Here is a 26,304-nt window from a genome sequence, read left to right as displayed (position 1 = left end):
CATTTTATTCCTAATGATTTAAATCCTGATGTTTGTAATTATATCAATTTGATTAATTTTTTTACTGAGACCTCATATGACAATTTTATGAGTAATAAGAATAATATAAAATATAACATGGCCTTTAATGAATGGCAAGTGTTGTTAGAATTAAGTAAAAAAAGTGAAATTGTTTTTAAACCATCAGACAAAGGCAATAAACTAGTAGTTATGGATTCTATTCAATATTTAGGCATGTGTTCGGATCATTTAAACGACGCTACAACATATAAAGTGGTAGATATGGAAATTTATTCTGCTTCTTTGTTAGAGTATAAAGAACTTATCAGCAAAGGAGTTAGATTAGGATATTTTTCTCCTTTAGACATGAAGAAAAAGTTTGGTATAGAAGGGTGCCGCATGGCTAACTTCTACTGTCTACCAAAAATTCATAAAAATGTAACTAAACCTCCGGGTAGACGAATAGTCTCAGGACGTCAGTATTTTCTTTATAATTTAGGAACTTTTTTGCATAATTATTTGGCAAAATATGTGAATAGACTACCACCTTATATTGTCGGTGTGTTTGATTTTTTTGAAAAGATAAAAGGCATTTCTTGGAATAAGAACATGTACTGGATGACCATCGATGTAAAAAGCCTATACACTAATATTAAGCATGGGGCTGGTATATAAGCCATCAGATTTTTTCTGGGTGATTCACCTTCTACTGAATATTTAGTGGATTTGGTATATTTCTCATTAACACATAATTCTTTTGAGTTTAATAAGGTTATTTACCATCAACTCAAAGGAACAGTTATGGGGGCTTCTTTTGCCCCCATGTATGCTAATTTGTTTATGGGTCTTTTTGAGTCGGAAGTCATTTACAGGCATAGTTTTTTTCATTGTCATGTTATTAAATATTATAGATACGTAGATGACTTGATTTTTTTGATAGAAGGGGGTCAATCTTCTATACATCAATTTGCATCAGATTTGGATATAAATAGATTTAATTTAAAATTTGATGGTGTAAATATTGGTACTAGAGTCCCATTTTTGGATACAGTGCTGGATATTTCAAATGGGTATAGTTTAGTTACATCTATAAATAAAAAATTTGAAGGTGGTTTTCAGTATGTGCATGGCACTAGTGACCATCCACCTCATACTTTGCAGGCTTTGCCTTATGGAGAAATGCTAAGGGGTCTATAGGTTATGTAATGAAGCACGGACACGTGATAGAGAATTGCTTGCCATGGCAGAATCTTTTATAGCTAGGGGTTATAGCCAACAAATAATGAAAGACAGCTATGAGCGTCTGAATAATAATGAAAGACATAGTTATAATCAGTGTGAAGTTAGATTTGAAAGACATGGTAGACATAAGGAAAATAATAAGGAAATTGTATATTTTGTGTCCACATTTGGATGTTTCACTGAAGAACTTGTAAAGATTATTAAACAGTTTTGGGATTATTTATGATGTTTAAATAATATCCAAACATGGTTAAATTTAAAGTTTAAATTTTCTTTCCGTAGGGGTAAGAATATAAAAGACTTTTTAGTTAAAAGTAAATATGAGCCACCATTGGATGCATTGCATCAGAATATTACTTTAGTTGGTACCTATCCATGTAATAAATGTAAAGCTTGTAGACATATTGTACCTGAATTTCCATATATTAATGGCATTAGATTTAATACCAAACAACAATTCTCTTGTACTTCTGAGTGTGTTATATATGCTTTACAATGTCCATGCCATAAGATCTATATTGGTGAAACGAAACGTGCCTTTAAGGTGAGGCTCTTAGAACATGTTAGGGACATTGAAAATAAAAAAGAAACTAGCCCTATAGCTATGCATTTTTTTAATGTACATAATGGTATTAGTACAGAACTACAGGGCACTGTTTTAGAACAAATACAAGTTAATGGTTATAATAATGTAGATACCAAATCAGTTCTTTTGTATAAAGAAGCTGTATATATGCTGAAGTTTAAAACAATGTCTCCTTTGGGTCTAAATGAGGACTTTAATTGGAGAGTGTTATTTAATTAATTGCCAATTTTTATTGGTTAATTGTATAATTGGCAATCTTGTTTTAGTATAAAATGTACTGTGGTTTATGATGGATGTTCTTCGTCTCCCATTGCTGCAGTCCTTACATATGGGTAGTCCGCTGTCCACAATCGGCCCGAATACCAAAGGGCTAGAACCGGCGTCAGTCATCGGCGCCCGAGACTGACGTCAGTACGTGCCAGTACAAATGCGCATGACCGACGCCATATACTCAGTCTTTCTTGCCGCGTGGTCCTAAGCAGAAGCAGCCTTTTGCAAGTGCCGTTCGGCGTTCTGGAATTGTCGGTTTTTGAGTTTCAGACCGGAGACCAAGTTGGGCTAAGTACCCCGTTGGGGACACTTTTGTCTTTTTCTTGCCTCAGTATTGACGGATGTCAGAAAAAGTTAATAACTGTATTTCTTGTGGGAAGCAGATTCCTCATAGAGATTACCATTCACTCTGTATTCCTTGTTTAGGGCCTGAGCACGACGTGGTTGGGTGTCGCTTTTGTGCTACTTTTAACAAGTGTGCTATTAAACGTCGGTTGGACTGTGCTAGGCTTGCGTTTGGTAAACGTTGTAATTACAACATGCCGTCGGATTCTCCGACGCCTGGTTCTTCTAAGAAACGCAAAGAGAAGGCTTTGCGGTCCAAACAGGATGAGTCGTCCACTCCGGACGCCGGTTCTGTAGAACTACCGAATACTTCAGCGGCTCCTTCTGAAAGTTTACCTGAGTCTCACGGGGAGCCTTTGTTACTACAGGTAGTGGCTTCTCCTGTGTTAGGCCAGGCTGAGGGTGCTTCTCAGATGTCGGTGGTTCCCTCCCCTCATAGGGTAGTTGGGCCTCCTCCTTCTCAAAGCAAAAGCCATTCTAAGTCTAAGTCTGCCCCTGCTGGTGCTAGTCCCCAGGGTCCAGCTCCTAGGAAGCACATGTTAAAGATGGCTGAAGATTTGATAACTTTAATTAGGGGTTCTATGCCCCCCCCTGAGAAGAGGCCCAGGGTACAGACAGAGTTGGAGGGTTTGGTTCAGTCTTCCAATGAGTCAGATTCTTCTGTGGAAGAACTTCAGGATTTCCTCCCTATTCTGATTCGGAGGCTGAGGACACTACTCCTCTACGTCCCCTCCAGAAGATTTTTCTTTCTCTGAGACTTTGCATTCCATGAGGGAACATTTCAAATGGGAAGGCCAGGATTATTCTGATTCTCGTAAAAGGCTAAGAGAATTCTTGTTTTTGCCTCAGCATAGGCCCTTGGCTATTCCCCCTGTACTGGATGTTGTTCAGGATGTATTTTCTGAGGCTGCCCTTAACCCAGATTCTCTGCCTCCTGCCCCGGTTAAACCAGATAGATACTACAGGGTTCCGGAAGCTCACAAGTACTTATTTAAGAGTCCTAGGGCTGATCCAGAAACTATTACTCAAGGCCCCAAAGGTGTTAGGGCTTCTGTGGTTAAGAATCCAGTTCCTCTGGACAAGGATGCTAGGGCCCTGGATAGGTGGGGTAAAACTGTATACCTCTTCTACTTTGGCTATGAGAGCTTTAAATTGTCAGTTTCATATGCTCAGGTATCAAAATTATTTGCTGGGCCAATTGAAATGTAAAGTAGATGCTTTAGCTGAAGGTATTGAATGTAAGGAGCTTCAGGATTTAGTGCATGCTTCAGACCAAGTTGGTAAGCATTCTTTGCAGTGTGGTTTTGATGCTTTACAGGCTTCTTCCAGGGTGGCTGCTACTAGTTCAGTTGTTCGCAGGCATGCCTGGCTTAAAGATCAGACCTTGTCAGAGCATGTTAAGGCTCAAATTATGGATGCTCCTCTGCAATCTGATGTTCTTTTTGGCCCTCCAGTAGAGTCAGTTTTAAAAAAAATGGAGGAAAAAGCTAAGTCTATGCAGACGGTTAAGGACTTTTACAGGTTCAGCCCCTAAGTTCAGTAGAAATTGGCCTGCTAAGGGATGGTCTTTCCCTCTTGGATTATCAATCTAGGGGCAGGTCGAGGCGAGGTAGAGGTAGGGCTTCCTCTCAGGGCCCTGTTACTTCTAGGACTTTGAGTTCTTCTACCCTTTCTGCTGGGGAGGGCAGGGGTCAGTCCTTTCGGAAACAGACCCAATGACCTGTGTCTTCAGCTGCCGGACTCTGCCTTGCTGGCAGCTCCTCTAGGAGGAAAACTGGGACTTTTCAAAAGGAATTGGCATTTGGTTACCCAGGACAAATGGGTATTGGACATAATAAATCGAGGCTACAAATTTTATTTTCACACATTCCCTCCTTTCAGAGGTATGCCGGATGTGCCTCATCAGCAAAGACTGGAAGCACAGGCACAAATTTCTTCTCTGCTTCAGTTGGGAGCAATACAGGAAGTACCTTCTGCAGAAAGGGGCACAGGGTTTTATTCCCGTCTTTTCTTAGTGCCAAAGAAAGGAAATACTTGGAGACCAATTCTGGATTTGTCCATTCTAAACACCTTTCTGGAAATTCCAAAATTCAAGATGTTAACACTGCAACAGCTGTTACCTATGCTGGGCAAAGATCACTGGATGGTGACTCTGGATCTCAAAGAGGCCTATCTTCACATTCCTATCAGGTCCAGTTGCAGGAAATTCCTGAGATTTCGGAATGGGAATTTGCATTATCAATTCTCTGCATTGCCCTTTGGCTTGTCTACTGCGCCCAGGGTATTCACAAAAGTCCTGGCTCCAGTAATAGCTTTTCTCAGACTAAAATGAATTCAAATTTATCCTTATCTGGACGACTGTTTGATTCTGGCTCAGGGCAAGCACGAACTTCTTCATCTGCAGTATGTAATGACAGTTTTAAGATGCCTAGGGTATTCTGTGAACGAAATCAAGTCCAGTCTAGTACCCTCACAAGAGATGTGTTTTCTGGGTGTAAGACTGAATACAGCTGCTCACATGGCATTTCTTACCCCGGACAAACAAAGAAATCTTCACCTATACTTCCAACAGTTATCAGTAATGTCCAGGCTGACTGCAAGGACAGTCCTTCAAGCCTTGGGGTTCATGGCATCTTGCATTCTAGTACTTCCCAATGCCAAACTGCATATGAGGAAGCTGCAATGGTATCTCAAAAGCGTTTGGACTCAACACAGCCACGATTTGGACACTGTCATTCAGATTCTGCCTTGCATTCAGAAAGAATTTGTGTGGTGGGCTCAGGAATGTCACCTAAACAAGGGACTCTCTGTGACCCAACCAGAGGCAAGTCAGATATTAACGACAGACGCCTCGGAGTCAGCCTGGGGAGCTCATTTCACAGGAAAATGGGTTCAAGACCTTTGGCCCCCAGAGCTACTTCACTTGCATATCAACATGAAAGAGATGCTGGCAGTTCAATTTGCTTTGGAAGCATTCAAGGGCCTACTTCAACCAGGACTGGTGTTGATTCGAACAGGCAACACAACTGTCATGTGGTACATCAACAAGCAGGGGGGAACTCATTCTTACCCTCTTTGCAGACAAGCAATGCTGTTATGGGAAACTGCTTTAAATCTGCACATCACTCTTCGAGCACAGTTTCTGCCAGGAGCGCAAAATTCTTTAGCAGATGTTCTGAGCAGACAGATTGTGGATCCTCACGAATGGAAGTTGGACCCTCAGGTATTTCTTCAGTTGACCATGGCTTGGGGAACTCCAGACATAGATCTGTTCACTTCTCCTCTGAATTTCCAACTGCCACTGTTTTGCACAAGGCTGTTTCATCCAACAGCCTGGAAAATAGATGCACTATCCTTCAGTTGGAGCAACCTTCACGTGTATGCTTTTCCTCCCTTGCCTCTTCTTCCAAAGGTACTGTTGAAAGTCAGGAGGGACAAACCTTGCATGATTCTTATAGCACGGATTGGCCTCGTCAGCATTGGTACCCTCTGTTGAGGAGCTTAATTCATGGGACACCTTGGCCATTACCACAGATTCCTCACTTATTGTCTCAGGAAAACAATCATTTTCTCAATGTCAGGGTGCAATCCCTACACCTGACAGCCTGGCGATTCTGTTTTAAAGAAGGAGGGCCTTCAGCTCCCTCAACAAGTTTTGGATGTTATTTTGGAAGCCAGGCGACCTAGTACTCTAAAGGTTTATGCTGATAAATGGAAGAGTTTTTTTCTTTGGAGTTCAGCTAAAGGCTTTGATGTCAAATTGCCTAATTTGAGTTGTACATTGCAATATTTGACTGTATTATTGGACAAGGGTTTGTCCTTCTCTTCTGTAAAAGTGCATGCTGCAGCTATTTCTGCTCACTATGATTGTGACCCTCCTTTGTTTTCACATCCATTGGTTAAACAGTTTCTTAGAGGGGCAAAGAATATAAGACCCCCACGAAGAGCTCCTACTCCTGCCTGGGATCTTAATTTTGTTTTGGAAAAGCTGACGCTGCCTCCTTTTGAACCTGCAGCTACAGTTGAATTGAAGTTGTTGTCTTGGAAGACTGCTTTTTTGTTGGCTGTTACTTCTGCTAGAAGGGTATCTGAATTACAGGCCCTCATGGCAGTGGAACCTTTTCTGATTTTTCACAATGACAGAGTTTCCTTACGTACTAATCCTACTTTTATGCCTAAAGTGATTTCTAATGTGGCATTGAACCAATCTATACATTTGCCTACTTTTTATGCTAACCCCCAAAATAAAGGGGAAAAAGTTTTGCAATCTTTGGATGTACATAGGCAGTTAAGGTATTATTTGAACAGAACCAAAGAGTTCAGAAGATCTCAACAATTATTTGTTTCTTTTGCTTTGACTTCACAAGGGAAAGCTGTCTCGAAACAAACTATTTCCAAGTGGATTGGCCATTGTATTGCTTTTTGTTACACTCATCATGGAAAGGATGTTCCAGTTGGGATCAGGCCTCATTCTACTAGGGCTACGGCCCCCTCTACTGCTTTTTTGAGAGGGGTAGCTACTAAAGACATTCTAGAGGCAGCTACTTGGAGTTCTGTACATACCTTTACAAAGCATTATCATTTACCTCTTTATTCTAGGTCTAGGGCTGGGTTTGCCACTGCAATCTTACAGGGCATGTTAGCAGCTCCTAATGCTATTTAGTTGGCCAGCCTCCCCTTTTTTCCGTTGCTCTGGGATTCGACCCATATGTAAGGACTGCAGCAATGGGAGACGAAGAACATAGTACAGTTTTGTACCTACCATAAATGTAGATGTTCGAGGATCTCCATTGCTGCAGTCCAATTTTCCCTCCCTCCTTCCCCCTTTTTAGGTTGGGTTTTGGGTGGTGTTTTTTGCATTCTGGCGTCTGAGGCAAGAAAGACTGAGTATATGGCGTCGGTCATGCGCATTTGTACTGGCACGTACTGACGTCAGTCTCGGGCGCCGATGACCGACGCCGGTTCTAGCCCTTTGGTATTCGGGCCGATTGTGGACAGCGGACTACCCATATGTAAGGACTGCAGCAGTGGAGATCCTCTAACATCTACATTTATGGTAGGTACAAAACTGTACTTTTTTACTCCTTGAAGGCTGTGGCCGAGACGTCAGAGTTCTTTTTTAAATAAACTGCTGCTTGTGGATCGCTTGGCTGTTGTTTTTTCCTGCATATCCTGTTTTCCTGTTTGGTTGCTGCTGTCACATACAATGAATTCCTGATTCTTCTAGTCAGCTTTTTTTTCCTCCAGTGTTTTCATTTGGAACAATTGAAAGGGTTTCACTGACAGTTTGTCTATGGACACTTGTTGTCCAGTGATTTGAGAAGTAGAATCCCATTCTGTTTGCTGGTTCAGTCTTTGTCGGATAAACTTTATTTCCTCTCTAATTTGTTTTGCATCAGAAAATGTGTTTGATTCTCCTGAGGAAAAGAAAGGATTTGGCAGCTGTATACAGCAGCTTGAATCTCCCACATGCCTCTTGAGATTTCATGATTATTGGGATAAACTTGCTTTTCTTCCTGGTTTACAGTAAACAGTCATTTCCCACAAGCAGTCTTGTCTACATTTTTTAATAGTTTTACTTTTTGTTACAATTTTGTCAGGATCAATTCTTTCTTCTGTTATTGCATCGTTACTAATATAGGTCTTGGCAGTTTTTTCATGGTCAGGTTTGGAGTACACAAACACTGCTCTTTCAATTCACAATTCCTGCTGTGGAACACCTTTCTCATTGTATTAACTTTGTGAAGACAGAAATAAGCAATCTGTTCCTTCTAATTTTTCTGTCACAGCAGAAAAACCTCAAGTTTTCTTTGCACACTGTATCTTCTGACTTGGCAATTTTTTTAAACAGCTGTTTTTGAGAAGCCTTATACTAAGCCAGCCTTTTCTTCATTTATGCCTCTTATTTTTGCAGGTTTATCAGCTTATGTTAATAGCTAGTTAAGGCTTCTTCATTTTTTTTTATAGGCATGTGTTGTGTGATAGGTTTTCCTCTGAATTACTAGAATCCATCTCCTGTACCAAGGCTAAAACTTGAACTGCTTTTTGCTGAACAACTGCAGGCTTTTTCCCAACCAGAGTTTTCTCTTATCCTTTTCTGCTTGCTTTTGGCTGAGGTTGCTCAAATTTGTTCTTTGCTGGTATTGTAATTACTAGCCAGTGTCTTAATTTTACCCAGACTCATAGTTTTCATTGACCATTTTTTCTCAGTTTCCGATTTCACACTGGCAGAGTTGAAATCAACCTGTTTGTGTGCAACCATCTTGGAAGCCGCTCTTTCCTTTTGATAACTTCTTGAGCTTTTGCATTCCACCACCAGCTTTCTTTATGTACCTTATTTCCATACCTGGCTTTGCTGTTCCTGTTGTATTGTCTTTGCACATGCTGTTTAGAAACACTGCCATTCAACTCAGGTGTTCAGCCTGGTTTCTTTTGATCTGAATTGCTTGCCTTGGATTGTGGTCATCACTGATTTATTCTAGAGACTGACTGCTTCACTATAGATGACTTGCCCTCTCCTCGCTTGGAGGAAGTCTGCCATATTTGCATGTTGATCTTGTAAGATTCTCTCTGTAAACCATGTGCTGGTACCCCTAAGCTGTTTATCGGACACAAGTCTAGAATGTATTCTCCTTCCTTATTACTGATGCCGTAACCCTGTGGACTCTGGCAGTCTTCTTGTTGTTTCACCTGTCCCAATATGAATATTCAGACCTCCTTCATTAAGACCAACTCATTTGTCCTGTTTTATCAAGGAAATCCTGCAACTGCTGTTTAATGCCCTCTTTCACTTATCTTCACAGCTCTGCTGAAGAGCATAGTCTGAGATAATGAAGACTACCCTGTCTTTCCATTGGTGTGTGTTTGCCATGAATTTGTAACTGATTTTGATAATGTTTCCTCGCTATATCTAGAAGATTACACCATCTCTTCATCAGTTTCTATACAATTTCTAGACTGTCTTCCCTCCCCCAATGTAGTAGGTTCTACATCGCAGGGTAAGGGACCTTGCTACACTGCCATTCTGCCTTCTCTCCTGTCTAAACAGAATATCCAATCTCTTCCTAACCATCATGTCATCCACTTCCAAACTGTGTCTGGTCATTGAACTTAAATTCAATGCAGCAATCCTTAGTTCATTTTTTGGTAGGTCGGTTTTATCTCAAGCTTTTGCTCATCAGAGCTGGCCAAGGTAATTCAGTCTGGGCAACTGGACACCAGGTGCCCCATAGCTTACTTATTCAGGCTTCTGGGCTTTGGGCACATGCTGACCAATAGGGGCACAAAGACCCTTCCCACTGTTTGCATGATTCCCAAGCATACATCTGAGTAGGCTGGGTCCTCAGCCTAACGCTGGAAAATTCCCATGACCCTTCATGACATTAGTTGATATGACTACATCACCCAAAGCCAGTTTTTATACCACTGAATGGCTAACCTTAATACAGTGAGCTTTCTTTGGTCCATGTTCTCCTACCTAGATGATATGACTCGTTGCAATCGGTGCCTAAAGTGGTAAGTCCAATCACCTGTAGTACCTAGGGTAAGTGATCCTTAGGATCTGTTTCTCCTTTATTTATTTTTATTTTATTTATTTTACATTTGTTTACCTGGGTAGTCCAGCTGGATACATGTCCATTTTCAGCAGAAGCCCAAGGAGAAAAGCTCCACATAGACATACATAGATTATAAAAGAAGTTAGAAAACTAGAATATATAAAAACAAAGTGGTTATTACGTTATTTGCATTGTAGTGCTCCCTAGTAGGAACTTCACAATTCTCATGGACAGACACAATTACAAGTTAGACTGGATACAGAGCTTGGTGGCATAGTTACATGTAATAATAATTACTGATTATGCTATCAGTTTATAACTTAATCAGGGTTGGTACATGGGCATAGCCAGTTCGCTTTGAGATGCTGTTTGAGTTTTTTTTTTTTTTAAGAGACTTTTGGAGGATTGTAGAGTTATATAGTTTGGCAACGAATTTCAGGTTTTGCCAACAAAGTTGGCGAAGGGGGATTCACCAGCTGAGTTATTGGCTTTGTTAGTTTGGACCAGTAATTTATTGGCTGACCATAGGGATCTCTGGTTGCTGTATGGCTTAATATTTATTAGTGAGGGGGTATCCTTTGGGTGGTACAGAACTTTGTGTGCTATTAAGAGTTGATTGAATTGTATTAAGCTGGGAAGTTCTAGCCACTCTAGTTTCAGGTTCTGGCAGTGGTGGGTTCTATAGGTGGAGCCAGTGGTGAATCTGGCAATATGGTTGTAGCTATGGGATAGCTTAATTCAGTTTTGTTGAGGTTTGAGAGTACAGGTGAGGCATATAAGAATAGAGAGTAGGTGTGATTGGGCGATTGCAATCTTAGCCAGTAGGATTAAAAGCGTCTTGTTTCTATACAGTGATCCAAGCTTCTTATTGAGGGTCTGTATGGTTTTGTTGACCTGTAGGTCAAATTTGAGATTGGCTATGATAACCCCAAGAAGTTTAGTGTGTTGATCTGGGGAGATAGTGGTGCCATTGTTAGATGTGGCAGAAAATGACATGTGGCAGATCTACTAGTGGGGGTGAAAAGTAGAAGTTTAGTTTTATTGGAGTTCAGTAGTAGGCGTTGGTTGGTGAGCCAGTTCTCAAAAGTGTTAAATGTATTTTGGGTTAAAATTTGCAGTTGGGATGGGGAGGTGGCTGAGCAGATCAGTGAAATTATCTGCATATTGAATACAGGCAGCTGCAGGGATAGCAGTGTGAAGGTTGTTGATAAAAGTAGAGAAGAGTAGCGGACCAAGTATGGACCCTTGGACACCAATTGTGAGAGGTAGCTGATTGGAGAGTTTGTCCTGCCATTGTACCGTCTGTTGTCTACCAGTCAGGTAGGACTGGAACCACTGGATAGCATGCTTATTGAGGGAAATAGATTTTAGAGAAAGTATGACAAGTTCATGGTTGACCATGTCCAAAGGCTTTTGATAGGTCAAGGAAGAGGGCAGAGGTTAGCCTATTGTCATTTCTGTTTTGGTTTATGGCATTAGTAAAGGAAAGGTGGGCTGAGGTGGTGCTGTGGTATGGCCTGAAGCTATGTTGGGAGTTGGATAGTAATTTATTCTGTATAAGGTATTGCATTAGTTGCTTGTGTACACATTTCTCCATTATTTTGATTAGTGGGGAAAGAATGGCAATGGGTCTATAGTTGGATATGGCTGTAGAGCTACCACCTTTATGGAGTGGGATGACGTGATATTTTCCAGAGGGAGGGGATAGCATTTTCGGATAAGGTTCTGTTGATAGGGATAGATATGGGATATGCACTGGCATCTGCAGCTATCTAGGTATTCTGCAGGGAGGAGGTAAGCAGCTAGGGTGGTATGTTTTAGTTTTTTTAGAAGAGTTTTGATAAAACTAGTGGATATTAGTTGGAAGCTAAATTCGGGGTGATTTAGTGGATAGATTAGGCGTGTGGTTTGTTTCTGGATGTTAATTAATTTGCTAGGGATCGGATTGTTTCAGTGAAAAAATTGTAAGTGCTAGCTATGGTCTCTGGGGAACTATAGGTAAGGTTAGCTGGGGTTGGGGTAGTAGAATGACCTGAATGAAGTAGTTGATTTAAGCCTACCCATAACTTTTGGGGGTTATTTTGGTGTTTTTCTAGAAGATTGTGGTAAACTTTTTTTATCCAGTAAAAGATTTTTTTTTTTTTTTTTTTTTTTTTTGTTACTCCTGAGTTGATATTTTAGATGGCCGAGTGGGGCTTCAGTTCTCCAGCTGGCCCAGGCTCTGTTCCTAATTTGGATTTTAGATTTGGTATCTTTTGTGAGCTATGGTGCTGTATTTGATCTAGATTTTATTGTACGTGCTGGAGCATGGGAATCAAGGATACTTAGGAATTTAGTGTTAAAGTGAGCTATAGCCTTTTTCTAATGGTAATTTTTTAAATTCTGACCAGTCATCTGCTTGTAGTTTGTTTAGGAATATTGCAGTGACAAGGTTTTTTCTGTTTCTAACCATTTTATATTTGGTCTGGTGAGGATTTCCTACCTTATGTTTTATGATATAGGTTAGAAAATGGTCACTAAGGTCGTCAGGGAGAGTGCCAGCTGTATACATTTGGGGTTGGCTATTAACTAGGATCCAGTCTAGGATATTTTACCTGTTGGTTGGTTTATCCTAGTGGGAGAGGTTATGGTCTGTTTAAATCCAGATAAGTTTATAGGAGTGAGGTGGGTGGGGTTCTGAAGAGCAGGGAGTGCCAGTCGGTGTTAAAGTCCCCAAGAACTATGGTTTCTTGGGGATAGGTATAGGATAAACCAGTACAGGATATCCTCTAGGGTATTGTTGCCTGGCGGAATATATCCACAGACCATGTTTAAACATTTGTGCTGGTTAATCTGTAATATGGTTATGAGGAGTTCTGCATTATTGAATTGGGGTGGTTGAATGGTGTCTGTATTAAAGGAGTATTTTGAAAGGACTGCTATCCCACCTCCTTTCCTTGTAGCACGGTCTAACTGGTGAATATTATATCCTGGGGGTAGTATTTCATTGTCGGTAGTACTAGGTTTTAGCCAGATTTCTGTAAGACGCATTGTCTGGGGAGTGGGTTGCTAGGAGGGTGTGTAGGTTGGGAATCTTATTAATGCTTCTAATATTTAGGTGAAATGCTAGGATGGAACTAGTGGGAGTGAAGAAGGGATAGTCTGGCTGTGGGGGTTGTGGTGGGGGAGTTGAGTTTATTGGGTATGGGTGGGCCAGGATTGGGAAGGATGTCTCCGTGTGTTAGGTTATAGTGACCAGGATAGTCTAAGCTTTAGGAGTCTGAGTTTTATATAGTTTTTCTCTTTAGTATTGTGTTTAGTGACTTTACAAGGGTGATATATTATTCAGGGTGATATGTTTGGTCTGCTGGGGATGGCACAGTGTTTGTGTGAAGTTCTGTCTGACCATTTGGGTAGTGAATACCATGGTCAAGTGTTTGTTCGTAGGTAGTAAGATGGTAAAATAGAAACAGTATAGGCGTTAGGGTAATTAGTTTTTTTTTTTACTTGTTTGCATTTTGTTAGGGGGCAGGCCAATTTTGATGGATGACTGATAGGATGTGGAATAATGGAAGAGAAGGAAATGGGTATAGGGATAGGGGAGTTCAGTAATTGGTGCTTAGCATGAGAGGAGTGGAGCGGGGCTAACACTAACTCCAAGTCTTTCCATGGGCATAAGCTAACCTTTTGGCTGTATTTTAACTTGTTTCGTTTTACACCAAATGTATTTTTACACCAAATTTATGGGCTATTTTTAAGCTTTAGGGTATAGGTGTTAAGGCTAATGGGCCACAGAGGTTATGCTCAAGATGGTATCAGGAGTGACATTTTATCAAACCATACATTTAACCAATGTTTTACCCAACAACCTTAAAACAAAGGGAAACAGTACCCCAGCTTAAAGGATGTCACAGGCATTTGTGGTATTTTATCAAAAGTAGGAAAGATTTCAGAAAGGCTGAGCAGCTTTTTGTTTCCCTCATGATTGGAGAGCAGGGTGAGTGAATAAATGCTGTTTGGTTAACTGGCAAACTACGTCGTATTAAAACACCTTAGGAAAACCCTACAAGGATAACTAAAAGCTCACTGTGCTAGAGTAGAAGCCACTATGGCTGCCTTTTTCAGGAATGTGTTAGCATAAAGTTTCTGTGAGTCTGGATTCTGGAGTTCCAGCCATTGCTAAGTAGGTTTACATTTCAGGAGCAGAACGGGTTTACCTTTGCAGCCTAACATGTGGATCCACTCCCCTTATATCTGTGACCAGTTATTCCTTCAATTACTTTAGTACTTTTTCCAAGTGTTAGGAATGAAAGTACAGCAGTCATCCTTGAGTAGGCTACAGTTACGTGAGCGTACTTCCCATAACATGACGTATTCCAGTACAGGAGTCACTGCTACAAATTATTTTTGCTTCACACCCATCAGTAGGGCCATGTTATTCAGGTCACACAGGTCAAAGAGGGAAGAATGCGGGGTGATGGGCCACCTCTCATTTTCTTCCCTTTGTGGCTTGCCCAGATGGAGAACAGTCCACCTTAACCAAGTCAGGTTCTCTTGCCAGGATTAATGAGCAATCTTGGTGAATTCTTTTTTTCAGTCAAAAAGCACCAAGTATTTTGTCTACTCTCTCTTCTGTTGAACAATCTGCTGATGTCCTTGGAGTGGGGAAGAGACTGGGAATACTCTGGGAACATCCAAACTCCTCCGGAAGTCAAGCCAAATTAATTTTCTCCTGCCTGTAACTTATTTTTAGAGATTATTAGTGCTAATGCATCAGTGGTCATTGCATTAGACATCACCTGTTGTGAATATGCTTCTTCAGCTGTACTTTTTAAATGTCACTGTAAATGAAGTCCAGGTCTCATTTAAATCATGTTTCTCTAACTCTGCTTAATCATTTCCCTCCAATTTAGATGTAAAAAGGCAGAAGAACCCGGTCTGTAATTTTGTCACTCCCTTGGAAGGTCTGGAGAATGAAGAGCATCGAAAGCCTGAGGTAGGTTCCTGGCATGAATTTATTTCTTATTAAAAAAAAAAAATGTGCTGGTATTCATTTTAAATGGAGCAAGGAATAATGAGTCCACAGTGTTCATGTTATGATGTATTTATTGTCACGATACTTTTTTGAGAGAATATGATGGAAACTGCATGTTTCATTACAGAATAAAGTGCACCAGTGATGTCATCTTGTCACACCATGAGTACAATCACATTACTCTAAAAATCCTTTCTCAGCAACACATCTGATGTGTGTGCATGCTGTTCTGACCAGACAGAATTATTAAGTTTTTGTGCTTTTCAGATGCATTTATTAAACTGTAACTTCGGTAATGTTACCTGTCTCTGCATACACTTGTGTTCCGACTTTCCTTGGGTATGGCTCAGCTTTAACAGCATGCTTAGAAATTTAGTGTCTGTGACAAAGCTACCTACTTTGTCTTTATGAAAATGTTTGTAGACATCATTGATTAATTTTACATTTTCTTGATGAAATACTTTTCAACTTGTCTCCCCATGGAAACAAGGTACTTGTGTATTAGATATGTCAGTACTGAGTAGATGCTGCTAATTATGAGCCCTCAACATTTTCCTTGACCTCTGAGAAGATACCAAAAAGGAGTGCCTCTAGTTCTCAGTCCTGAGGTACTTGACTAATGACAGGTCTCTTGATGGAAATAGATCCATCCCCCCTAATTTTGTGGGTTCTGTTTGTGATGCATTTTGCTCTCCTACAACCTACACAGATTTATTTTAGCTGGATGAGTTTTAACTATGCCTGAATATGGAGTGGTGTCAATTCCTTTGTCCAGATATGCAGTGTGAACAGTTTTTCCCTTATCCATTGGTGAGGTGACCTTCTCAAAGAAGTCAACCAGGATGAGTTGACAGGGTTTGCATTTGACAAAACCGAGATAGCTTGGATTTATAGTGTGTAGGTTGCCTATGTCTTTGATTATTCATTCTTTAATTGTTCTTTCCATAGCCTTATAGACGAGGCTGGTCATACTTTATAGGTCTATAGTTGCCACAATCAGTTGATGCCCCATTGTTGTGAAGGGGAATGACTGTTGCAGTCTTAAATTTATTTGGTGCATACCCTGTTTGAAGGCTAATATTGAAAAGACTGTGTAGGGGTTTGACAGGTTGTGTTTCAGGATTGGGAATGTGTTATGACCTCACAGAAGCAGTATTCTTGTCCTTGGATATTGTCTTGACTTATTCCTGGGAGATTTGATAGGAAGGTTTGGATGCTAAGAAGTCTGGGCGAGAGGGAGGGGAGAAGGTAGTTGAAGTTAAATTTGTCTGCTAGTAGGCTATGTCTTCAGGCTTAGCATGTGTGATATCTTTTGCTATTAACTCAGTGAAATTTTGAACATTATTTCTGAGATTTCTGACATAGTTAAATGAGGTTTTGTGATTTTTTTTTCTCCAGATGGCTATTTTTCTGCCATGTATCTAGCGTTGGTTGATTTAATTAGGGTCTGAAGTTCTCTGTCTCATTGAGTGATTTTGACATTTGCAAAATTAGATTTTTTTAAACATGCAGTGCGCTTTTTCATTTTATTGTAGAATCTGTTTATATTATGGTTCCACTGTAAGGGGTTATTCGTAAACTTGGAGATGTTTTTAATTATGAAGGTTTTTACACATTCATAGAATCTGGCAGTGAAGATTCCCCATTTGTACTAGGGTTCTCAGGGTGGAAGGGATAGATGAATTTTCCCAGGTTATCTCTCCGCTTTAATTGATTTATTTTGGCATAATCATGAGTTATTGGAAGATGCCTCAATATCAATCTTGTAATGAATTAGTTATGGCCTGATTTGACTACGGATGTTACAACTGTAGGAGAACAGATCTGTCCCATATTGGTAAAAAAAACCACTAACATTTTATTACCTTTCATTTGGGGTACAGACTAGGTGGTCCAGTGAGTTTGTATTGATGAAGTCCAGAAATCTCTGGGCATACATATTTGGGAATATACCAAGTTTCCCAGTTAATGGAGAGGTAGTTGAAGTTCCCAAAGAGAATGGTGTTTGTCTGAATGCTAGGGCTTCCCTATTAGGTAGAAATTATGGGTCAAGGGGGTGACAGAGGGGGTTCTATAGTTGCTACAATGTAATATGCGGGGGTGTTAATGGAAGTTGGACATGGAAGAGCTCCAGGTTGTTGTCCTGCTTAACGAGTCTGGTGGTGTAATTCTATTTTACGAATGTAGCGATATTGCTTCCTTTAGTGCCTTCATCTAATTTGGTCAGTCTGAATGCATGATGGGATTTGAATCCTTTGTTAGGGTAAGGAGTGTCTGTAGGGAGTGCAGTTTTCTGTTTAGGCTACTACCATTGAGCAGTAATTTCATGCTTTCTGAATTTTGATTTGCTATGTTCAAAGCTTTTGTAGACTGATGCAGGTCATCCCTGGCAAAGCAGTTAAGAAAGTCTGTCATATCTTCCTAGAGAGATGTGTATTGTACCCCTTTAATTGACACCAGAAGCTAAGTTAAGCCAGTTGTAAGTCCATTTTTTGTTCATGTGGTATCATTCTAGGTGAAAGGAACATGCTGCTCATGGCTAAAGTCATACTTGCCTCAGACACTGATTCTGAGAAATCCATCATGTTTGTCTTCATATAGTCTAGGGAAGTAAATGTCAGGTCATTTACTCACTTGTACTGTGACACAGTCATATGTGCACCTGTGGTCCAAGGATTTGGTGCTTGTGTTATGTGATGAGTCATGGTTTCTATTGGACAGCTGACTGTGACCTTCTGTTCGGTTAGCCTGGTAAGTAGTGTTTCAGTGATTTCTCCTATGAAATTCTCCTATTTGTTTTGTGGAAGGCTTGCCTTATGGGCTTACAAACAGACACTGTGAAACTGACAGGTGCCTGCTTCATGATGGATGCTGATTGAGTTGAGTGTTTTTGAGGCTGCTGTGGGTACTTAATTTTTGTTTCCATATGGAAGGCCTTTGAGGTTTAGGTAGATTACATGATAGCCCCAACATATGTGGGTCTGTGTGTAGTGGATGTAGTGTGTGTAGTGGATGTAGTGTGGTATTGTGCATTTCTGACAAATTAGTGGTGTCTGTATGTGAGAGCCTTGCCTCCAGTGATACTGTGTAACTTTATATCACACACTTGGTTTGCTTGCAAGTTAGGTGGTGGTTGTATGTGAGGCAGGTGCTATTTTGTCTCAGAATGCCCATTTCCACAAAGCGGGCAACAGATAGGAAAATGCATATCCATGGATGTTAAGTTGTCAATCTCGCCTTCATTCTTGCTGGATGGGTTCGGAGCCGACCTCGGCTCCGACTCGGCCACTCTAAAAGCTCGAGAGTTGGTTCCACCGGCTCGATGCTCCCCCTATATCCCACAATGCCAGGCGGCATTACCCCAGATCTCGTTTGCCGCTACAGCAATCGAGGTGTTGTTTTTCTACCGGCTCAGGTCAGTTGTTTAATAAGTCTATTAAACTAGTTTAAATCCCCTTTTCTTAACTTAGTTTTTCATATTTCCCTTAGTTTAGGGTATTTCATCCCTTTCTTCCATTATTTCCCTCTTTTTTTCCCTCAAGAACTTATAAGTTCTTCCCTTAGGCCTTCGGGCCCTGCTATCCCTAAGTGGAGTGTTTGTGTTTTGTTAGGGATATTTTTATACCTAAGCTAACTAACTAATTTTTAATTAGTTTAATCTAGGTAACTTTCTTCATAGTGTAATCGGTGTGTGTGTGTTCTGTGTGGTGGTTACACTTCCGGTCCTTGATAATGTCCAAGGATTCAAAGGTCTCAGGCTTCAAGAAGTGTGACTCGTGCTGTCAGAAAATGTCTCTGACAGACCGTCACACTTCTTGTGTTTACTGCCTGGGACCTTTACACCTGCAGGACTCTTGTGCTGTATGCCATGGCTTCAGTCCCAGAGTCCTGCAGGAAAGAAAAAATAAACTTATATTGAGAGGTTTACTTAAGCCTGAGGGTTCCCTTGCTGTTACTTCGGGCAAACCCTCTAAGGCTTCTAGGTCCTCGGCTCCAGCTCCTGAGTCGAGGCCTAAGGCTTCGAAACCTCCTTCTACATCGGCTCCGGCTGGAGCCGATGAGTCTCAGACTGCAGCTTCTTTGGTTCCCTCGGCTCCGGCTGGAGCCGAGGTATTGGAAATTCCTGTGTCGGCTCCGAATAGACCTTCGGAGCCGACATCTAGAAAGAGGTCCAGGTCACCATCCCTTGGCTCCGTTCATTCGGCTCCAGCATCTCCCTTGCTGTCTGAACGGAGCCATAGATCTCACTCCTCTAGGTCATCGAGGCTTTCGGACCATGACCTTCAGAGGGTAGTGAGTCGACTTCTTAAGTCCGAGGCACTGGCCCAAATGCTTCAGAGCCCGACTCATCAGTCGATGCCTGACTCCGTTCCTCATTATGTTCCTCCTTCGACTCCTTTGAGCTCGGAGCTGGGGTGTTTTGGAACCGAGACTGTGGTAGCGTCGGAGCCGATACAAATGTCTTCGGCTCTGTCGTCGGCTCCGATTTCTTCCTTAGAAGAATCTCGGTGCCGGACTTCCCTCGTCGGCTCCGAGGGGGTGAGTGGCATCGGACCCTTGTCCGACCTCGCTCTCCCTCTCGGTGTTTCGGCGCTGGTGAGTTCGGCTCCGACATCGGCCTCGGAGCCATCACTGTCGGTGCCGAGGGAGGTTTTCAGCTTCTCGGAGCGGGGACCTCTGGCTCTGCCTGACAGGGGTGCGTTCGAGGTCATGCGGAGTGTGTTGGAACCTGGTTCAACTCCACAGTCGGCTCCGTCCGCCCCTCCCTCTTCGGTGCCTCAGGTCAAGTCTACTCACTCCCTCATCCCAGACCGCAGAGAGCCAGCTCCTTAGGAATCCCCTGTGGGGATCTCATCCTCTTCCGAGGCCTCTCCTGAATTGGCAGAAGAGCCCCCTCGGAAGAGAAAGTGTAAGAGGAAACACATAGACTCACCTGAGTCCGTCACCTCTGACAGATTTAGAGGATTCCGAGGGTTCCCCACGTTCCCCTTCTGAAGATGTCTCCTTTGCAGACATTCTAGAAATCCTCAAACAGAGGGGAAATTGGCCAGCCCTCAACCCTTCGGAGGATGAATCTGTGTATCTTGAGGCGTTTGGCTCTCGCCCTTCCACCTCCTGGGTGTCTCCCCTTTGACCCCTCATGCAGGTGGTAGCAAAAAAGGCATGGACGGCTCCTGATTCAGTGGACCCCACTCCCAGGAGACCCTCAAAATTTATCACGGCACCAGCAGATAAACAATTTCTGACCAAGGGAGTTTCTGTGGATGCTATGGTGGTTGCTGCTGCCACTAAGAAGGAACTAGCTGATCCTTCAGTGCCTGTCCATCCACCTAACAAGGAATCTAGGTCTATGGACAGGTACGGGAAGCGGATGTTCTCGTCAGCGACCTTTGCAATGCGTTCGCTGAACTACCTATGCCATTTTACTCGTCTTCAAAGAGACTTGATCAAAGAAGCGAGTGACATGTTGAAGGATCCTACAGCTGCGGGTTTTCAGGACAAGATGAACACTCAGCTGGCTACCCTGAATTCTAAAGCTAACTCCTCCATGCACCTCCTTTCGTATGCGGCTGATGGAGCGAGCAGTGCCGCAGGGACAGGTGTGGCCTTACGCCGGCATGCCTGGATGCGGCTATGCAACTTTGCGGACCCCTTTAAAACGTCGTTCACTAATTCCCCGTTTGATGGATCATCTCTTTTTGGTCCTCAAGTGAAAGAAACCTTGACTAGGTGCGAGACTGATGGCAAGACTCTTTCTGCCGTCGGAGTCCGTTTTTCTACTCCTTCTAGGCCTTACCCCAAAGGCCAGAAAGGTGGGAAAATGTGGTTCCGCAAACAATCTCAAGGGAATTTGCCTGACGCACAGAGTCGGTTCCCCTCCAGAGGCAGGGGAGGGAACAATAATGGTAGACGTCGCCCCAGAGGCAGAGGGGGTCCGCAGAACCAGGGCAAAAGAGAAAACTTTTCCGATAAGCCCTTTCAGCATCCCTGAGGTGTTGCCCGACTGTCCACCTTCGGAGGCAGTCTGGGGAAGATTGTCACTGTACCCAGAAGCCTGGCTATCCCTAACTCAAGACAAGTGGGTACAGTCCATCATTTCCGAAGGCTATTCCATTCCCTTCGTTCGCGTTCCAAACCAATCAAAAAAATCCCTTCCAGATGTTCCACCCGCTCAAAGGGATATCGCAACTTTGGAAATTTCAAAGCTGCTTACAAAAAGAGCAATTCAGCCAGTTCCAGCAGACCAGCAATGATCCGGAATCTACTCCAGGTTCTTTTTAGTTCCAAAGAAAACAGGGGACTGGAGACCAATTTTGGATCTCAGTATCTTGAACAAGTCGGTCAAGAAAACAAGATTTCGGATGGTCACGCTACAGTCCATCGTTCCCCTATTGGGAAAGGAAAACTGGATGTGCTCTATAGACCTTCAGGATGTGTACTATCACATAAAAATGAACAGACGCTCCAGAAGATTCCTCCGCTTCAGGCTGGGAACCAGTCATTTTCAATTCAGGGCCCTGCCCTTTGGTCTCACCACTGCCCCCCCGGGTGTTTACCAAATGCATGGCAGTGGTAGCTTCTCACCTGAGACGTCAAGGATTCCAGGTGTTTCCATATTTGGACGACTGGCTCCTCACAGCTCCCACCAAGCATCTTCTTCTTCTGGCCAGGGACTACACTTTTCGCATTTGTCAAAACTTAGGCATTTCAATAAATTGCGAAATGTCTGTTTTGTTGCCTTGTCGTACTATTACCTTCATAGGCGCAAATCTAGACACAGTCAACATGTCTGCGAGACTAACAGATCAGAGAATAGCAGACATACACAAACTGGTCTCGCTCCTCTTCAGCAGCAACAGAGTCAAAGCCAGGTTAGTTCTGAAGGTTTTGGGGATTATGGCGGCTGCCATTCCTCTGCTTCCATTAGCCAGATTCCACATGAGAATCCTTCAGTGGATGCTCCTCACACAATGGTCATACCAGCAACTTCCGATGTCCCACACCATTATGATTACACAAACGTGCAAGAATCATCTTCGGTGGTGGATGTCTTCCCCTCAGCTCTTGTTGGGAAGACCCTTTGTTCCTTTCCCTCCGGTTGCTACTCTGACAACGGACGCCTCCCTGATCGGGTGGGGGGGGCATTATCAGGGCAGAACTGTCCAGGGCACATGGCCACCAGACGAATGCCACTTGCACATAAATGTTCTAGAGATGAGAGCAGTGCTTTTAGCGTTGCAAGCCCTTCAAGACTCTCTTCCCTTGGGAACGATAGCAATCCAGACGGACAATATGTCTGTAGTGTGGTATATCAACAAACAAGGTGGAACCAGGTCCTATCCCCTATGTCGAGAAGCACTCAGACTGTGGCAATGGGCGATTTCTTCTCAGCGGTTTCTGATAGCAACGCACATCCCCGGGAAGTCCAATCAAATGTCGGACAAGTTGAGCAGAGCTATTCTCATGCCTCAGGAGTGGTCTCTGAAAGACTCTGTTGTGAGAGAAATTTTTCTCAAGTGGGGTCAGCCTTGCTGCGATCTTTTTGCTACTCCCCAAAACAGCAAGTGCAGAGATTATTTCACCCTTTTCCCGTTACCAGGCCAGCCCAGCAGAGACGCTCTAGTCCAAGTTTGGCCCCGGGGACTTCTGTATGCATTTCCTCCCTTCCCACTAATCTCTCAAGTGATACAGAAAGCTATCGCTCAGAAGGCCTCATTGATCCTCATTGCTCCTTACTGGCCTCGACAGGTTTGGTTCCCCTTTCTGCATCAATTTCTGTTGGAGCAACCTTGGCATCTGGACCTAGTTCCAGATCTTTTGATCCATCAGTCTGGTCAGTTACATCGCTCCCTCCCTCTCTGAACCTCACTGCTTGGTTCCTCCAGTTCCAACCTTAGCCAGGCTTCCTCAAATATCTCACTCTGTTCGAGATATTTTAATAGCTTCCCATAAATCTTCCACTCGAAAGATTTATCTGAGTAAGTGGAAACGTTCGCCTATTGGGCTCAAGGAAGGAATTAGATCCTTTCACTGCTCCCATCCATATGGTTCTTGATTTTCTAGCTGAACTCTTTCATGCAGGTTCATCTCCTTCTACTCTTAAAGTTCAATTGGCAGCTATAAATAACTTTCATGTGGGCATTTCAGAGTCTGCCATAATGTCCCACAAGCTTTGCAAAGCCTTTTTGAAGGGAGTTTTTCTACTCAGACCTCCTATAAGAAATCCTCCTCCTCCGTGGGACCTTAATTTAGTTCTCAGTTCTTTGATTCTTCCCCCTTTCGAACCTGCAGCTTCCTGTTCTTTGAAATTGCTATCATGGAAGACTCTCTTTCTGGTAGCTATTACTTCAGCTAGAAGAGTTTCAGAACTTCAGGCACTCAGCTGTCGACCACCATATCTGTTGTTTCACAAAGACAGGGTATCCTTACGAACCAACCCGTCCTTTTTACCTAAGGTAGCCTCTGCTTCTAACCTAAATCAAAGCATTGACCTTCCTGTGTTCTTTCCAGAATATTCTAATAGGTCTGAACAAAAATTGCATTGGCTAGATGTTCGTCAGTTAAGGTACTATTTGGATCGAACCAAACAATTCAGAAAATCTGACCAGCTGTTTGTCTCTTATGCAGAAGGCAGAAAGGGACTTTCTGTTTCCAAGGTATCACTATCTAGATGGCTAACATCTCTAATTTCCATTGTCTATGAAATAAGACACCAAAAGCTGCCTAACAAACCTAAAGCCCATTCCACCAGAGCTTTGGCTACTTCTATAGCCTTCCAAGACAGACTGCCTATTGATACCATTTGTGCAGCGGCTACTTGGGCTACTCCTCACTTTCATTTCTCATTACAAGTTGGATTTAGCTTCTAGACATAGAGCTAACTTTGGTTCCACTGTTCTCAAGAGTCTGTTCCGATAGGCCACCCGGGACAAGGTGCTAGGGACGCGGTCCCATCCAGCAAGAATGAAGGCGAGATTGACAACTTAACATATAGAAGTTATGTTCTTACCATACATACATACATTAGGGGGAAGGAGGGTGGGACGCAAGAAAGAAGGCGAGAAGAAGACAACTAACATGGAACGTTATGGTAAGAACATAACTTCTATTTTCATATGGTTATTGCATGATCTGAGAGGTGTACAACTGACTCTTGGGTGCTCTATGGATAAAAACTACAATCTAGATCCTAATCTTTTGGGTCAGTGCTCCTTTAAGAGCAAACCAGTTGCTTTCCATGCAACTAAGTACTGAAGACCATTCAGAGGCTGCTTGTGTAGGTATAATTGAGTTTAACTACTTATGCCAGTACAAGGCACTGCATGACAAGTATTGCACAAACACCAACTTTATGCAGACAAGAGAAAATCAGCAAACAAAAGCAGAACAACCCTCTGGACCATTCACAACAGCACACATGATTCTTAAGCACAGAAGAGACCAGGCTGTCCCCTATTTTCTACTAGATTGAAGATCAAACTCTTCCAAACATGTAGGTCACTCAAGCTAAAATAACAGAATCTCAACAAATAAGACACTAAAATATCAACAGCACTGTAAAATATCAAGAGCAAGTGCATTGCAGCAAAGTAAAGTACTTAACTGGTGTGGATGAGGCTGGAAATCGCAGAAACACAATTTCAGATGGTGTGAGCTACAAGCATTGCTGAGCCCTGTGTAAATGAGATGAGCATTGTGCAAATGTGTCAACAATTATACAGGCAGAGAAAATCAACAAGCTAAGCAAAATAGCCGCCTGGCCAATGACAGCAACATACTCTTAGGTTTCTTCAGTGATTCTTCAGCACAGAAGAGACCAGGCTACCTCTATCTCCCACTAGAGTGCAGACCTAACCTTTCCAAACTCTTAGATATTTAAAGACGCTACAAGAGCAAATTCTCAACAAATAACACTAAAATATCAAGAACAGGTACAGTGCAGCTAAGTACTTAACTGGCTTGGAGGAGTCACTGCCATAACAAATGTTGCAATGTCTGGTGGTGTGTGCATTTAGAGCTGTCACTGACTGCACCTCTTGAGCACCACTCTTCATATTGCTTTGTTAAGGTAGCTTCCCTTTTACTGTTTTCTTAATCCATTTACTTCTGACCCTTTTCCAGAGATTCCCAGTATATAAACGCCCATCTCTAGAACAGTTTGATATTTTTATGCAAAGCTTGCTTTCAAAATTACTAGCATAATCTATAAAACTCGTCTTATGTTAATGTTTAATAAAAAAAAGTTCTTATTTCATAAGAGCACACAAATGTGATTCACATGTATTTATGAATGGTACATTTTTTAATTAAATGGCTGACAGCAGAGCACCTGAATGGCTATATAGGACAACTGGTATTACCTAGGAGTGCAGGATCATATTTCTGAAACCATTTGAAATATTCTAGCAAATTTCTCAGTATGGTTCATTACCTCACTTAGTTGGCAGCTACTGGCATAGCTGTCGACCTTTAAGCTCTAGGCCATCTTTTTTGGAAGAGGGCTCCCCTACAGTCTAGTGGCAGGAGGGTGCAGTTTGATATTGTCTGAAGACTCCTGGAACAGGCCTCGGTTTTGAGCTTTTTTATTGGTTAATTGGTTAACTTGTTTAAATCAGTTTGCTCTTGTTTGCTACTGCTATATTTGTGTGCATCTTTTCTTCTGTGTTAAATCGACCTAAACAGAGTTTAAATATCTTTAACATAGTCTAGTTACAGGTTTTGCTGTATCCATATCTGTTTGTGTGATTCCTGTTGCCTGCTATGCCATCTTGTGTTGGCTGGGGCCTGGTTAGTTGGGAGTAAGTGAACTGGCTGGAACTGGTCTGGCATAGGGTGTTGAGCTAAGAGTTCAGGGGCAAGGGTTGATTGGTCAGTTCCAGTCTTTCTATTTTACTTTGATTTGTGGTATTCAAACCCAGCATTTGCATGGGTTTATGCTTGTTTGCCGGTCACTCACCGCCGCTGCACTGTTTTAACCATTTGCCAGGTATCTCAGTTGCATTTTTTCCCTTACCAGTACTTCTGTGTGAGGCCCTTGGCTGCAGCTGTTGTATTAATTTTATCCAGTCCTACTCACACCTATAGGTACTCTCCTCCGATAGTACCCACTCTATCGCTGGCCTCTCTTATACAGATTCTGAAAACCATGAAAAGGCAATTTCCTATGGTTTCTTCTGCTAGTCTGATTGAAATGGGCACCCGAGACAGGGTAGCAACTGCCTTAAGTACACAGACAACCCTCTACTACTGCCAACTAGGAACACAATGTGTGAGAGATGTAATTGCATTAA

The 26,304-nt window shown here is 42.4% G+C and overlaps 1 protein-coding gene across 1 annotated transcript in view; it reads left to right on the top strand.

Moving 5' to 3' along the window:
* LOC122810645 (MLX-interacting protein-like) overlaps positions 1–26,304 on the top strand; it is a 1,455,256-nt gene that overhangs the window by 175,565 nt on the left and 1,253,387 nt on the right. The window contains exon 3 of the mRNA XM_044082218.1: positions 14,892–14,974. Coding sequence (XP_043938153.1) covers positions 14,892–14,974 — 83 coding nt within the window. The remainder of the gene's footprint in view (positions 1–14,891; positions 14,975–26,304) is intronic.

Source organism: Protopterus annectens, chromosome 9.part0 (assembly GCF_019279795.1).
Source record: "Protopterus annectens isolate FY-2018-M chromosome 9.part0, PAN1.0, whole genome shotgun sequence".
In the NCBI taxonomy this organism is placed as follows: Eukaryota; Metazoa; Chordata; order Ceratodontiformes; family Protopteridae; genus Protopterus; species Protopterus annectens.
The sequence above is the reverse complement of the archived record's forward strand: the minus strand, read 5'-3'. Positions and strand labels throughout refer to the sequence as shown.